Raw genomic sequence first — 16,977 nt, forward strand, 5'->3', positions numbered from 1 at the left:
ATTCACAGGTTACGGCAAAAAATCAAAAGACAAATGCTAATAAATATACAGTAATCAACTCGTTCTTACATCAACTAAAATCATGAAGTCAAAAGAGATGAAAATGCAACAGAAGTATCTACAACGACTTATATTTACTGTTAAACTAACTGTAAATAAGTCACATTAAAAACATTGCCCAGTCTTTATCGGCCTAACTATCGATCAATACATTCAAGATCATCTATTAAATAGAAGGTATACATAGTCAAGCAACTTTGGTGAAAACCATTATTATTTTTAAGATGAACATGACATGAAATACAAAAAAAAGAATGATATTTGATCAACAAAAACAAATGAAAGAGTAAAATTCGTCCTTTTACCTTCGTTGACAGTGAGATTTTAAACTTTCCTGTTTAATCATGGCTTCGCAACGATAAAAAAGGACAATAGAAATGAAAAAAGTTGGTGCAACGGGACCAGACGGGACTTCGAGATGTGTAAGTGTGCATGGCCCTGCCCTGGAGAATCCAGCAGGCAGCACGCTAATTAGAAAGTTCAGATTAGTCTAATTTTCGCATTGATTTGGTAACCATTGAAATTTTCATTTTATAGTTTATATTTTTCTTACAACGGGAATCCGAGATATATAAGCGTGGCCCAGCTGAACTGATCAGTTACAAGCTATATACACGCTTATCCATCAATATCATTTCGGATCAGTGGAAATTTTCCACTAAACTGCTATCCAATGAGGTTTTTGCATTAAACCGCTGCATTATTAACCAACTTGCTTAATGAAAATTTCATTTGTAAAAAAGACTTTGATGTTGGAAAAGAACAACAACATAACAATAATAACTCAAATTTCAAGATGTATATTAATAATAAATTTTGAAAGTTTGATTTATAAAGTTAAAGTTATTGCTCTTGTTGTTTTAGCATTCAGATTGAGAATGAAATATCCAAACGTTAAAAGTTTTATTGTTGCTCCCAAATGATGGAGGTTTTTGTACATCTGGAGCATTGCGATATTTAACAGTCGGGATTCTCCAGTACATTTGTTTATATTTTTGAGTATTAAGACGGCTCTCCTTATGTTGTCGAACACCCCACTAACCCTGTATTCAAAATGAAACCATACAAACTGCAAATAATTTTTGTTACGATTGGCGCTCCATAGTAGATCACTAAAGGTGTTCTTAACTATCCAACTATGGTCTTCTCTTAACTAGATGGGTCTCAAGGCATTCCCTAATCAAAGACAAATTTTGAAATTTACGATTTAGATTCATCGGAAATAAGATTTCGTGCTTTTTCAGGGCCTTTTCGTGATCCTGTTCTAAACAATTTGGTATACACAGGAAACAAGTCAGGAAAGCAGGTGTATAGTAAGATAAATAGAAAATACTTATTCAAAAACAACCAATGAATGAATCAGAATGACCAGTGTATTTTCCTATCCAAAAATGGCTTCCTTCTGGAAATCATAAAGTATTGGCAGCTCCAAAGGGAGGAAAAGATGCAAAATTCAAATCTTATCAGAAAATGTAAATGTTCGTAAAAGCGCTGTTGCGACTTTACAACATGGAAAATGTTTATAAACACATGTTTAGAATAACAAATTTATGATTTTCTTCAAAACAAATTACTGTTCTCATAATTTCTTTTTTCGTCGGCTATCACGTACTCCGATTCATCATTTTTTTGCAAAGATTCATAATTATTATCTTCCATATTCATTTTCGATATGTCCAGTTCTTGATAAGTTTTATCAATTGTATCATCCTTTGGTCTCAAAGATTGATAATTATCTTCTTTATTATTCATTTTTGATAAATCCAATTCTTGATAAGTTGTATCAACAGAAATTTTTCTAACTTCAGATGGAGATTGAAATTGTTGACGTTTTTTACTTAACCAATGTTGACGATAACGCAAAAAAAATAAAATAGAGACGAAAATTCCAACGATAATTCCAGATGTTAAAGTTATTAAAATAATGTACCATTCTATTTTGCACTGTTTTATTCTCTCTTTTTGGTCATCACAAAGAACGTTGTCTAGAGAAGAAGCATAGAACTTAAAAATATGGAAAAAATCAAAAGAGTTTATTTGTATACAATACTAATATACATATGATAACAAGATTGGAATATTTTGATTGAGCAATGGATGGATTGAATTAAACATTTCCATTAAGTTTAAGGCAAAGGTCGAGATGTTAATTGCATTGTGTGGCCAGAGCAAAAGTTTGCTGTAAAAGAGCGATTTGCTTAAATTTTCTTTTAAGGATTTTTATCATCTCAGGTAGCGCATGCAAATTGAACAGAAAGAGCTAATAGTATTTTAAACATAAATATGACTTTATAGCATTTTAAATAAATTATCTTTTGTGTTGCAATCAGTAGATGAATATTTGGAAAGGAAAAATGATGTTGGAGATACATATGTTAACAAATTTACTGGTTGGAATTCTAGCCCAAACTTAAATGAAAAATGCTAAAATAGCTACACAGAAATCAACTCAAATTATTGGTTTGTTGTGGTGGATCTGTAAAGAATAAAATTAAATTCAATATTCTACACAAACGCTTATAATGAGATCTGAAATGTTTTCTTACAAACTTACAAGTAGCTTTCACTGTTACTTCAATAGATTTTTCATCTGTAAAACGTGGATCATTATAACTTTGTGCTTTACATCTGTAAGTTCCACCATCATTCAATGTAACATTAGTGATTACTAATGTCTTACTTACAACTCCAACATCCCCAATTATGTTGTTATCTTTATCAAACCATGTGACATTAGCAGGAGGGATACCTCCTTCACCTCTACATACACATGATACATTATCACCTTCATCCACAACCAGAGGTGTTGAGCAATTAATTTCCACATTTGGTTTCACTGAAATTAAAAACAGAAAATATTCCTTTCTTAAATTAGTTATGAAAATTAGTAATGAGAAAATTAATAATGAGAGTATTCGTTAGTGTTAGGTGCATTTTCTTATGAGTGTTCAATTAAACTGCTGCATTATTAACCAATTTGCTTAATGAAAATTTCATTTTTAAAAAAGACTTTGATGTTGGAAAAGAACAACAACATAACAATGATAACTCAAATTTCAAGATGCATATTAATAATAAATTTTGAAATTTTGAAAGTCAATCACGTGACCGACTAGACATAAACATTATTGACTTATTATGAAGCCTAAACAACTATCGTTGGTCTTCGAAGAACTATAAACAAATCATAGTCGTCTAAGGCTCTTGATAACCTATTTAATGAGGATATGCAATAGGCAAAGTTAGCAACTAGGTGACGACAGATGCATACGTCAGCGCAGCAGGCAGGAAAGGGTGATATGAGGCGTAAGCTCAAGAATCAATCATAATTGGGAGTGGTAGTCTTTCAGCAAAACGAATCTAAATCTCGCCAACAAAGAAAAATATATAACTATCTTCATTGTTCAGCACAATCTTGTACTATCGTGTACAAATGGGATGAAACTGAACAGTCGTAATTTGTTCATGTACAATGTAGAATACTAGCCCAAAAATTGATGAAGTAAAATTTTGATCTTACCTTTGATGATAGTAAGATTTTTAACATCAGATGAATCATTTCCCAGTTTATTCTTTGCTTCACAACGATATGAACCTTGGTGACTGAAGTTGACTGACTTAATAATGTATGTCCTTTTATTACTGATAACTGCACCATTGTGATAAATAGTGTAGGTTGGTTCAAGATAACCATCTGATTCACAGGTTATTGTCACATTTTGACCTTTTTTTACTGACATTGGACTGATGGTAATATTGGTTTGTTGTGGTAGATCTGAATAAAATTAACAAAATTCAATATTCTGTAAACGTTTATAATGAGATCTGAAATGCTGTCTTACAAACTTACAAGTACCTTTCACTATTACTTCAATAGATTTTTCATCTCTTAAACGTGGATCATTGTATCTTTGTGCTTTACATCTGTAATTTCCACCATCATTCATTGTAACATTAGTGATTACTAATGTCTTACTTACAACTCCAACATCACCAAGTATGTTGTTATCTTTATCAAACCATGTGACATTAGCAGGAGGGTTACCTCCTTCACCTCTACATACACATGACACATTATCACCTTCATTTACAACCAGAGGTGTTGAACAATTAATTCTCGCGTTTGGTTTAACTAAAGAAAGATAAGACAAATTGAAGACATCGTTTTACATAACCACTACCTAATAACTATACAGTGTAGAACAAAAATATTTTTAACCATGAAATGTTGAAATGTTTGTTACATCCTTTCATATGATGGTAAAAACTGTTTTTTTATTGTACGAATCATATTTTTATGATTTCCCAACAACACAACAGATATATGAAACATTTTAAGAGAACGACGATTGTTTTGAAACTAAACATGGGTTTCGGCCAGCTTATACCATCTTCAATACAGAGGAATGAGAAATATATTCATATGAAATATGTTACAGGTATCAAATTACTGAATAATTTAGAGATACGTAGAAATTGAAGATGGTGTTGATGTGATGAATTTGTTTGTTTGACTTTTTTAGTATAGAGAGCTTCTTTAAGTTTTAGAGTAAAATAAAAGGTAACCGATGTCCAGGATGCAAAATCATAAGTTGTTTTAGTTTTACATTGTAGTGAAGTGTGAAGGTGTTTGTAAATGTGTAAATTTTGTTGGAAGTTGTGTGTTCTTTGATGAGTGTGAAGAAATGGCGAGTTATCTCCTAAATAATATAAGGAGAATTACATCACGCAAAAGAATCGAAAAAAAAGGAAATAGTGTCTTTCAGTGGCTTTTATTTTGTGGGAGGAATTTGGCTTTAACCTGTGGAATTTTCTCAAAGGAATAAACTACTTTAATGTCCACATAATTACAGAAGCGTCTTGTACACTTTCGTAGTTTTTGCTGGGTAGTTTGTAATAGAAAGACTTGGATTTAGTTTCGTTAGAATAGTCTGTAGTTGATTTGACTGGTTTGTGTGTCTGGTTTTTCTTCACATTGAAACATTCGACAACTTTTGTTTATGAAGTGTAAACGAAAAAGAATTGCGTTTTCAGGTTTTCACTAGTGTGTTTACTTCGTTTTAGTAGCCGTTTGATGTACCGTTGATATTGCTTGTCACATCAAAACCAGATATTATCCCAAACTAGTCGCTATCTAAGGCTTAAATCTTTCCGCCCCAGTCATGTAAAAGATGCATAATCAGTCATTAAAGACGGAAATTTTCCATTACTCTTACACAAACTTCAATTTTATCCTTAATCCCTGAATTAATGCCTCCTCAATGTACAACAATACGCATGGAAAGGCCACTGTACAACTGACGAAGATGAATTTGAAGCAATTGATCGTGGCTGCTCAACTTTTTTGCAGACTTTTGAAAAGGTTTCAATTCAATAGACCAAAATATTTTACAACATAAGTTGGAAAATTGAACGTTTTACTAAGAGGATTACAGCTTTTTAAACTATACTTAACAACAAGCTGTAAGAATTGGAGATGCTTTGTCTGAATGAAGAGCCAATAATGGAAGAGGCACAAAGTTATGCGTCATTTTATTGCAATGTAATGAAAAAGAGATTTATAGATAAAACAAAATGGACATTTTCGAAGTGTTTGAGATTTCTAATCTTCTTTCTTTCATTTTATACTTTATATTTCATAACGAAAGCATTTTGTTTTTCGTGTATAAATAGCTCCAAAATGAACCAGTAATACGAGGATACTAAATGTACGTGAGTACTAAATGTTAAAAAGTTTCCAAATTTTTGATATTTATTCATGAGTCAGGTAACAGTTTTCCACTTTCCCAGTTTTAAAAGCTGTTTCAAAAAATATGAATCATTTTCTTTGATCAGTGATTTCAATGTTTAATTGGGTTTGATACCGTTTACAGGTTGAGTAAATTTCATTAAATAGTAACATTATGAAACATTATGTTAAGAGCATAATTTGTAGATGAGAGAGAATTATAAAAAGCTATTTTATTTAATGAGACCTTGTCATCGAATCTTTTTATAACACTTGAAATTCCCACTTTACCTGCTAACTTCTTCGCACTTACAATCAATGTTTCTAAACCTGTGGCAACTTCATAAGCACTACTATTGACAAGATCGTTAGTACAAACATGCATAATAATAGTACCATATTTATTTTGGGGGATCTCCAGGACATTTAACTGGATGTCCTTTACTTTTGCACCACTGAAGGAGTGGCAGGTAGATTTCCCTCTCGCTGCCTAGGAGATCTTTTGGATCTATATGTTTTAACATTGAGTCACCAATGATGAGAGTTGATGCCGCTGAATAATTCTAGTTTTTTGGTCAGTTATATCTTGGTCGTCATTAGGAATGTCAATTTTTGATTTGTTGAACTTTTCCTTCTGCTTTCAGCGGTAAGCATTCAGTTGGGACTGAGTTGACTGAGTGAGGCATACTTCCATTGATGGTTTTCTAACTGTCGGAGCTACGTGATTTTCCTTGTGGGATTTATCGTGGAGATTTCCAAATCTATTTACTAGACTCTAGTAACTAGAGGAAGAGGATTAGTTGTTGGTTTTTTGTTGATTGTCTTGGGTTGATTCTTACGATTGACATCTATCCAAGCATTTTGATTATTATCAAAGAGAGACAAGATTCGATTGTTGTCTTCTCTTAGCATGCTAATAAAAAATTTCAAATGGTCAATCTCGGCTGCCATTTTCGCGTTGTCGACTAGAAGAACGGCTTTTTCGGTACCATCGCTTTTCTATTTTTCTTCTAAAATACGTTGAAGAGTGAGGATTTGGTCGAGTTTACTTGCATTATCGTCGATGTCTAACTTTTCTGAAACAATTTTGTTATTGCTGGATCAGGGGCGGATCTGGAGTATGTCAAATCAGTCGCGCGCGTTGAGCTCTATAAGACCTGGAGGGGCAAAGGGGCCTGGGCCTCGTGGTCAAAAGCATGGCGGTAATGGCGGATTTTGGTGGTCAAAACTTCCACTTTAAAAATTTTTTCAATATTCACTCCCTCCTGATTTCTGTTTGTATGAACGAAAACAAGTGAGAAAAAAAACAATTACGATACCGACAGCATATCATGTGAAAATAATGCTTTAGCATTGCGTGAAAAACCCAGTACAGACACACATCAAAATAAAGAAGATCGACGGTAGAGAAACGCATATTTTGGATGTAACATTTAAGTTATTTTATGACATTTTAGCCTTTTAAAAGTGAAAATCAAACGGCATTCTTTACTAGACCTGTCAATCTAAATACTTGGAAACTAAAGTGCATTGGTTTCTCTGACAAAAACACTCTGTCTATTGCTGCATGAAGGCAAAATAGTTATTTGACAGTGTAGGTGAAGAAATTTATCAAGTTCTATAGATATTATTGTGCATTACTTACAGTTTTTTGGAATTGAGTAATATATGTCATGAACAAGATATAATTTTTCAAAAATGCTAACCCCTTCGAGCACTACTACTCTTCTGTTTTGCTTAAACAACTTACAGCTACCAATACTAATTATTTATATGTACAAACTAACATTTGGGAATTAAATGATAAACAACTTGTTAAATCTTTGTATTTTACATCAAGCCTTTGAATTAGTTCCTTTTATCTTTTGGTAAAAAAATATTAATGAAAGACTTACAAATCAAGTTTCTTGAAAATAGTATTTTGTACAAAGAAACTAAATAATTGGAAAGGTCACATGTTGAAGACAGACTTTGCTTCTTTGACTAGGTTGCTTGACCATGAGCAAATTTAAATTTGTTTACAATTTGTTTAAAGAATTCTTTTTATTGATTTCTACTAATTCTTCATAAGACACAAAGAATTTCTTTGCCATCTATTTTTGCTTCTTCTACATCCAACTTCATTGTAACCAATGCATCCGATGTGAATTTGTGGATCACCTGGAATCATAACAAGCATGGATTTGATGAGATGAGACAATAATATGTTTAATTTTTCATGCATATTAATGATATAATCATAATATGCAACAAATCTTAGCACATTGCTCAACACACTACTTTTATCTTGGTTTTGAAGTAGTAACCTGTTTACTATAACAATAAATACTTCATTTACAGAAACGCTAAGTACTACTTTAAAACTGTTTGCATAAATCCAACTTTCCAAACCCATTATAATTGTCTACACTATACATTCAGTCAAATTGAGCAGGCAAACAGCTTAATAGTTATTTTTATTATACAACATATACCATAGTTCTCATTAATTTTGCATGGCACTGCATTCAATTTCAACACAACTCTGTTGTAAACTTTCCCTTCATCTTTTCAAAAAAAACATGAACAAATTATGCCCCATTTTCGGGAGGTAAACTCAATTCAAATCAGGAGAGTTTAGCTTGATGCCTTGATCATGATACAAGATGGATGCAAAACTTGATAAAAATTGACAGCTTCGACACATCTGGGGAGCGATTAAGTGAAGAACAAACAAGACTGGACCAAAATAACTTTAAATTAAAACTTAGTAGTAGAAACACTCTTCAAGTTTTGTGTTAAAAACAAAATAGTAAAACTAATACTGTGCTACTTACCGGAGTCAAGAAATGTTCCCTTTTCTGTCGCTATTTCAGCATCCGCAAACCACAGAAGTTGGCAGTTTAATAAAAAAAATTTTAAAAAAGTGTTTATGTTAGGAAAATAAATAGTTTTGATATTTTCTATACTCGCAATTGTGGTGGTCAAATCAGGGTGGGCGACGAAAATTTTATTTCATGAGCCCGCGTCTCTCCGCTGACTTTGACCACCAAAATCCGCCATGTTTTTGACCACGCAGCCGCGCGCTGATAATTTATAGTAATTTTGCTGACGTTTCCCCTCCAGGTCTTATAGAACTCAATGGTCGCGCGACTGATGTTTGAAATTCAAAAATTACCTATTCATGTTAATTAAAAATTCATTAATTATTCTTACTTTATGATCGCATTTACTTCGTGATAAAAATCCAGCTTTATTTATTATTGAAAACTAATGACTGATCCAATGAATATCTCGTTGGTAACCAGATCAGTTGAATTTTAATTGACCTGGAATAACCGACTGATAAGCGGGGTGACTTGACTGGTTCGACGGATAAAGGAGTCTATGAACGCCAAAAACCCTTATTTTATTGGTCAATGGCCAGATCAGTGGACAGTCTGGAATGATCTTGACTGATAATAGGGTGGCCGGACGTATAAGGGAGTCCAATTGCTATCTTACAATTGGTTCATTTGAATTTTTGTTTTATTGTGATTGGTTTGACGGATTTCGACTGATAGCCAACTGAACTAACATAGTAAAGCTCACTGTCTGAATTGAATGTTTGATCGTTTCATAGTAATTTTTATAAGCATGATAGAAACTAAACTACAATCAGATGGAATTTATGGAAATCTTTTACAAATTCATATAATAACATGAATGCTGCTGTCGAAACTGTGAATTTTTTCAAGAGGGTGAAAAATTTATGGATAAATTGTAAATGCTTGGCAAAGACGATCTCGCGAGCGACATTTCAGTCATTGATGTTCAAAAGCAAGCCAACATTGTTTTGAGTTTTATCAGCAGAAATTTACATCCAAAATCGTAAGTAAAGGACAAGTGAAGTGTATGCATGAATGTAATATATCAAATGCTTCTAAAATTATTGTTGCCGAAGGACTTTTAGCTATGATTTCTTTAGTCTTTGGGGAATCGTGGCCGTTATATGGCAGCGAAATCCTACATTCATGCAAATATATTTCAATGGACAAAAAATCTGCAGCCATAAGGCGCCATACTATTATTTACTTTATCATAAACAAATGTTTGGGGCTTTTCAGTTTATGATCATTGATCATTCAATCATTGGACAGTTATACTACATATTGTTTAAGATTTAAGAAAACTAACATTGATTACATGAGAAGCTGTTTACTATAACCTGTGATTTTGAGTCTTCTGATCCATGAAGCTTTTTATTGTGACAATTTGACTGAAATGGTATTAAATTTGGCAAAATAGCAAAGTATTTTTCATGATCACTAGGTAATTTTTCTGATGATCATTATAATTTCTAAACTAAATTATTTCAGATTTACATTTAAACGAGCTTTGATCATATGAAGAGATATTTATCATAACCAGTAACCATGACACATGAACCAATTTTAACAATCATGTAATTATATAATTAAAGACATTTTGGTTACATTCTGTTTGTATTCGCAAATACAATGCTACTAGTGATTGCTATATAGCACACCTTGCATATACTTACAGGAGATAATAGTCTAGTGAAATGCCTAATAAAAATTTATGGCATTAAGCTGTCCTTAACTGCAAATTTTCACTCTGATAATTTTTGCTTAATTTTTGGTAGAAAAAAATTTTGAGTTTTTTCTCAAAAAGTGAATTTGCTGGCACTGATGTGGAGATGGGTAAAGGGTTACAATAAACTTGCATGGTTTGAAGTCTGAGCTTTTCTAGATCTATGAACTGTCACTTGTAGTACCAAATTTCTAACTTAACTCATTACATAGAGGTTTGAATGGGGGTCTCTAGGGGGGTCCATGCCTGACAACTTGGTAGAAATTTTGAAAGACTGTATCTGTTTTTGAATAGCATTATTGTAAAATAAATTTTACGTTGCTAGACATGCTAATGAGCCATATATTTGGCATGATAATGAGCCTAAATATTTGGCAAAACATTCAAGTATTGTTCACATTCAAGTATTGTTCACTTCGTTTTTTTTTTTTGAAAAAAACGTAAGCAAAATGTGTTGTTTTTACGCAAAAACGATGCCCACAAAATACATTTTGTATTGCTCTAAAACGCTGAAAATGGCATTTTCAAGGCTCTGAAATTCAAAATTTCTCAGAGGAGAATGCCTCAGACCCCCCCCCCAGGTGCGGAGCGGCTCCGACGTTTTATGACTGATGTTTGAAAAATCCTAGATCCGCCCCTGTGCTGGATAATATTAAAAGAAATGTCTCGACATCAACCACCATGTGCGCACGAATTTTTTGTTCTTTATCATTAGGTTCGGTGCACGTTTCATTTTCCTTCGTCTTGTTTCCCATATCTTTGGCAGATCTTTCAGATGGAATATCTTTTTCTTTGGTTTCATCTGTTTTGGGCAAATTCAGAATCAAGCTTTTAACATCAGCATCTGTAAGCGTGGATAGACTGTTCTTTGTTCGGCGAGACATAATAGTGATATTACCAGTTGATCAATTGATATCAAATTTTATACCACAAAAATCAAAAGTGGTATCAATAACTAATTTTTTGTCCTATACTCAAATGTAGTAAAATCTGTGATACAAACACTTTGACATAGATTATTCAAATCAAAAGATACCCTATAATTTCTTTTTTAAATTAAAACAGAACAAAACACGTCTTCGTATTTGTCTTCGCTCAACGGCTCAAGTATTTAGCTATAGGATTCCAGACTGCGGTCATATATCGTATAATTACGCCCGATGCTACAGCTACTCAGATTACATGAAAGGCTTGGATAACCCCGCTGCTAAGTTTAAAATAATTAATACAACTTACTTGCAATAAACACTTTACAGATGAGCCAAAGGGATCAGGAGCATGGATAGAAAATTTATAAACACCAATGTAACTTTGAGTAACATTCTTTAACATTAGAGTTGCAGGTTTAAAAACTTCAACATCTAAACCCAAAGACTTAAGGACTGATGTACGGTAATCTGGTTTTTTATCATCAATTATTCTTACAATTACTTGAGCTGCAGAAGAAGAAGTGTCAAATGTCCTAAAGGTCCAGCTCCGAAAAAGAAAGTTTCCAATCTTATTTAATGTCCAAGTTATATTGGGAGAAGATCCAGGCAAAATACAAATTTTGACCATCAGGTGGAGATATTATTGTTCCTGAAATTGAAATTTAGCTAATATCTATGACTGATAAAAGATAGTTTAGGTAAAAATACATCTTCTACTAACATAACAAAAGTAATTGATGTTTTAATTCAGGTTCTATTCAAAATTGCGAATAAAAATAAACTAATTAAATATTACTACTACAACAACTAAAAATACATCAAAAATCATTTAAGTAAAAAAGAAATGGATATTTGAAGTTAAATACCTTTGGCAAGACCAAGAAATGTGATCAATGTAATAGTCGAAAATACTAAATTTGTCTTTACCATTTTCACTAAAAATTAAATGATGAATTTTAATGCTTATGATCTTTGAAAATAAAATCATGAGTCAACATGGTTAGTGCTGTGAAAATTCCAGTTTTTCAGCTGCGGCTTGTCAATTCTGAACTGGTAAAAATAGTCGAGGCTGCGGCCCATATCCGGTGCACAGAACTAAACATGGTGCATCAAAATAAATAGTAACTTCTACTCGTAAATGGGCAACATTTTGCGTAGCAATATGTTCCATTAATTCTACCACAGAAATATCTTTATCATTGCAATAAATTTTTTGTGTTTTAATTTGCTTTATAAAATAAAAACAGTAAAACGTGTGCACTGATTGGAAGGCTGAGTTTGCATTAGCCTGGGTAAACGGATTTTAGCTCAACCTCAATCAATCGAAGAGATTTTGCAAACCGTTCATTAATGCACTTTTTTGAAAATTAAAATGCAAACCTTGAAAATCGTATGCAAACCTTGGAGATCTTTGTGAGAATACTCAAGCAGTTGCAAAACCTGCTTTGCAATGATCAGATCTTAAGTTCTCCAAAAGGTCTCCTCAGTTTGCATAAGCCTGTGGAAACATGGTAAACATTTTTCTTTCTTGACTTGATTGGGAAAGCATAAGATGAACATAAATACTGTTTCCTAAATATTGTGAATCATTGGATACATTTACCTCTCACATTACAATTATTGTATGTAGCCATTAGCATATCTTTAGTTGTGCTATGCGAATTATTCATGTGTTTACTAGCTGTAAAAACAGTAGATTTCAAACAAATGAGCAATGACAATGATCTAAAATTTACATAGCACAACCAAATTTGCAGGCTAACTTTCCTAATGTTCTTAACAAAATGAACTTGAAATTTAAGTCATTTAACTATGCAATTAAAGTATTTCTGTCTATACACAAACTATAAAAGAAACATTATTTATATATAAGGATTGACATTGCTTTAGCAAAATGAACTTTAGGAAAAGACAGTTAGCTGTACAGGAAAGTAATTTTGTGTAATTCTTAAGTAATAGTGAACAGAAATTCTTCTCTTTTCAACTAAAACACTTTAGTTTTGAATGAATTTTTATCTTTTACTAACTGTTTGTAACTATTGCAGCTGGCAGGGGCGGATCTAGGATTTTTCAAACATCAGTCATAAAACGTCGGAGCTGCTCCGCACCTGGGAGGGGGGTCTGAGGCATTCTCCTCTGAGAAATTTTGAATTTCAGAGCCTTGAAAATGCCTTTTTTAGCGTTTTAGAGCAGTACAAAATGTATTTGTGGGCATCGTTTTTGTCTAAAAACAACACATTTTGCTTACGTTTTTTAAAAAAAAAATGAAGTGAACAATACTTGAATGTTTTGCCAAATATTTAGGCTCATTATCATGCCAAATATATGGCTCATTAGCATGTCTAGCAACGTAAAATTTATTTTACAATAATGCTATTCAAAAACAGATAGAGTCTTTCAAAATTTCTACCAAATTGTCAGGCATGGACCCCCCTAGAGACCCCCATTCAAACCTCTATGTAATGAGTTAAGTTAGAAATTTGGTACTACAAGTGACAGTTCATAGATATAGAAAAGCTCAGACTTCAAACCATGCAAGTTTATTGTAACCCTTTACCCATCTCCACATCAGTCCCAGCAAATTCACTTTTTGAGAAAAAACTCAAAATTTTTTTCTGCCAAAGATTAAGCAAAAATTATCAGAGTGAAAATTTGCAGTTAAGGACAGCTTAATGCCATAAATGTTTATTAGGCATTTCACTAGACTATTATATCCTGTAAGTATATGCAAGGTGTGTTATATAGCAATCACTAGTAGCATTGTATTTGCGAATACAAAAAGAATGTAACCAAAATGTCTTTAATTATATAATTACATGATTGTTAAAATTGTTTCATGTGTCATGGTTACTGGTTATGATAAATATCTCTTCATATGATCAAAGCTCGTTTAAATGTAAATCTGAAATAATTTAGTTTAGAAATTATAATGATCATCAGAAAAATTACCTAGTGATCATGAAAAATACTTTGCTATTTTGCCAAATTTAATACCATTTCAGTCAAATTGTCACAATAAAAAGCTTCATGGATCAGAAGACTCAAAATCACAGGTTATAGTAAACAGCTTCTCATGTAATCAATGTTAGTTTTCTTAAATCTTAAACAATATGTAGTATAACTGTCCAATGATTGAATGATCAATGATCATAAACTGAAAAGCCCCAAACATTTGTTTATGATAAAGTAAATAATAGTATGGCGCCTTATGGCTGCAGATTTTTTGTCCATTGAAATATATTTGCATGAATGTAGGATTTCGCTGCCATATAACGGCCACGATTCCCCAAAGACTAAAGAAATCATAGCTAAAAGTCCTTCGGCAACAATAATTTTAGAAGCATTTGATATATTACATTCATGCATACACTTCACTTGTCCTTTACTTACGATTTTGGATGTAAATTTCTGCTGATAAAACTCAAAACAATGTTGGCTTTCTTTTGAACATCAATGACTGAAATGTCGCTCGCGAGATCGTCTTTGCCAAGCATTTACAATTTATCCATAAATTTTTCACCCTCTTGAAAAATTCACAGTTTCGACAGCAGCATTCATGTCATTATATGAATTTGTAAAAGATTTCCATAAATTCCATCTGATTGTAGTTTAGTTTCTATCATGCTTATAAAAATTACTATGAAATGATCAAACATTCAATTCAGACAGTGAGCTTTACTATGTTAGTTCAGTTGGCTATCAGTCGAAATCCGTCAAACCAATCACAATAAAAACAAAATTCAAATGAACCAATTGTAAGATAGCAATTGGACTCCCTTATACGTCCGGCCACCCCTATTATCAGTCAAGATCATTCCAGACTGTCTACTGATCTGGCCATTGACCAATAAAATAAGGGTTTTTGGCGTTCATAGACTCCTTTATCCGTCGAACCAGTCAAGCCACCCCGCTTATCAGTCGGTTATTCCAGGTCAATTAAAATTCAACTGATCTGGTTACCAACGAGATATTCATTGGATCAGTCATTAGTTTTCAATAATAAATAAAGCTGGATTTTTATCACGAAGTAAATGCGATAATAAAGTAAGAATAATTAATGATTTTTATTTAACATGAATAGGTAATTTTTGAATTTCAAACATCAATCGCGCGACTGATTTGACATACTCCAGATCCGCCCCTGCCAACTGGAAGTTAGTTTAGTTTTAAACTCGGTCCACAGAAAAGCCCACAAGCATATATTTATCACAGGATAAGAATTAATGTAGTTGTAAACGGTTTACACGTACTTTTACTATGTTTTAATGTTTTGTCAGTTGAATTTTCATACTATTGTCAATAAAGACTGTGTTGTGTATACTGTGCTGATGACTGCCAGTAACTAAACACCCCCCTAACTAAACAATACAACAGGACGTCCAAAAATATTTTCAAGAATCAAAGAAGAAATGAAAGCCAACATACTCATTTAGTATTTAATGTAGTGTTTCGTCTTGGTCTTTTAAAATTATGAAATTCAAAATGCATTAAACTTCTTAAAAAGTTTGGTTTAAAGCGACTTTAAGTTAAAGATATGTTCATCAAAGCATATCATTACAAAAAGCTGTTGTATTTTAACGTATACACTTGTGTACCATATTATTGAAGATTTTCTCGAATTCAGACTAAAACTTATTTTCCTTCACAAACACAATTTTAGTATTGGCTAATTTTTACTCGGACTAAGAATTCTCGATAAGAGGTTCGTTTCAATAGCGCCTGTCGAATTACATGAATATTTACGCCAAAACTTTACAGCAAAATAATATTTTCATTCAAGACAACAAGTACAAGTACGATATTCCACTAAAAATACAGCAAAATGTAACATACCCCTGTAATTTGGTATTTTCCGTGAGAATTTCAGAAAGACCCAATTTCCTGCTTCGCAACGTTTGACCTAAGTGATGTCGTTGTTGAATATGCAGTTTCGATGGGCGTATTTCATATTTCTGTGCATATATTCACTCAATATATTCACTATGGTAATTCAATGGCGTATTTTTATTGAAATGATATAACTGGAATGCTAAGTGGTGATCATTGAAACCAAATACATTGAATAAAATAGATGTATTTACTCAGTGTGCCCCACCGTAACCAGACTTTCTGAAAATAAAAACCAAGCCAAGCTCCAAAACTTACTAAAAGCAATGAAAAACTACCGAATTCGGAGATACAGTTGTTAAACAAATTCACAGGTTACGGCAAAAAATCAAAAGACAAATGCTAAATATACAGAAATCAACTCGTTCTTACATCAACTAAAATCATGAAGTCAAAAGAGATGAAAATGCAACAGAAGTGTCTACAACGACTTATATTTATCGTTAAACTAACTGTAAATAAGTCAAATTAAAAAACAACATTGTTCAGTCTGTATCGGCCTAACATTCGATCAATACATTCAAGATCATTATATATTAAATGGAAAGTATACATAGTCAAGCAACTTTGGTGAAAACCATTATTATTTTTAAGATGAAAATGACATGAAATACAAAAAAAAGAATGATATTTGATCAACAAAAACAAATGAAAGAGTAAAATTCGTCCTTTTACCTTCGTTGACAGTGAGATTTTAAACTTTCCTGTTTAATCATGGCTTCACAACGATAAAAAAATAACAATAGAAAAGAAAAACGTTGGTTCAACGAGACCAGACGGGACTTTGAGATGTGTAAGTGT

At 32.4% G+C, this 16,977-nt stretch overlaps 1 protein-coding gene and 1 long non-coding RNA gene across 4 annotated transcripts in view; both read right to left on the reverse strand.

The window, feature by feature from the left end:
* Positions 1-1,415: 1,415 nt before the first annotated feature.
* Positions 1,416-16,977, reverse strand: part of LOC124451688 (immunoglobulin superfamily member 10-like) — a 65,898-nt gene continuing 50,336 nt past the window's right edge. For all 3 annotated transcript variants that reach the window (XM_047002292.1, XM_047002293.1, XM_047002294.1), the window contains 3 exons: positions 3,581-3,835; positions 2,615-2,896; positions 1,416-2,045 (listed from right to left, as the gene is read on the reverse strand). In XM_047002292.1, the coding sequence (XP_046858248.1) occupies positions 1,621-2,045; positions 2,615-2,896; positions 3,581-3,835 (962 nt within the window). In that variant the 3' untranslated portion in view covers positions 1,416-1,620. The remainder of the gene's footprint in view (positions 2,046-2,614; positions 2,897-3,580; positions 3,836-16,977) is intronic.
* LOC124451746 lies at positions 11,908-16,622 on the reverse strand. Its single transcript, XR_006950646.1, has 3 exons — positions 16,123-16,622; positions 12,156-12,224; positions 11,908-11,938 (listed from the first exon to the last, which is right to left on the reverse strand). It is a non-coding gene; the product is annotated as an uncharacterized LOC124451746 (long non-coding RNA).

Source organism: Xenia sp. Carnegie-2017, unplaced genomic scaffold (assembly GCF_021976095.1).
Source record: "Xenia sp. Carnegie-2017 unplaced genomic scaffold, XeniaSp_v1 HiC_scaffold_24, whole genome shotgun sequence".
Lineage (NCBI taxonomy): Eukaryota > Metazoa > Cnidaria > Anthozoa > Malacalcyonacea > Xeniidae > Xenia > Xenia sp. Carnegie-2017.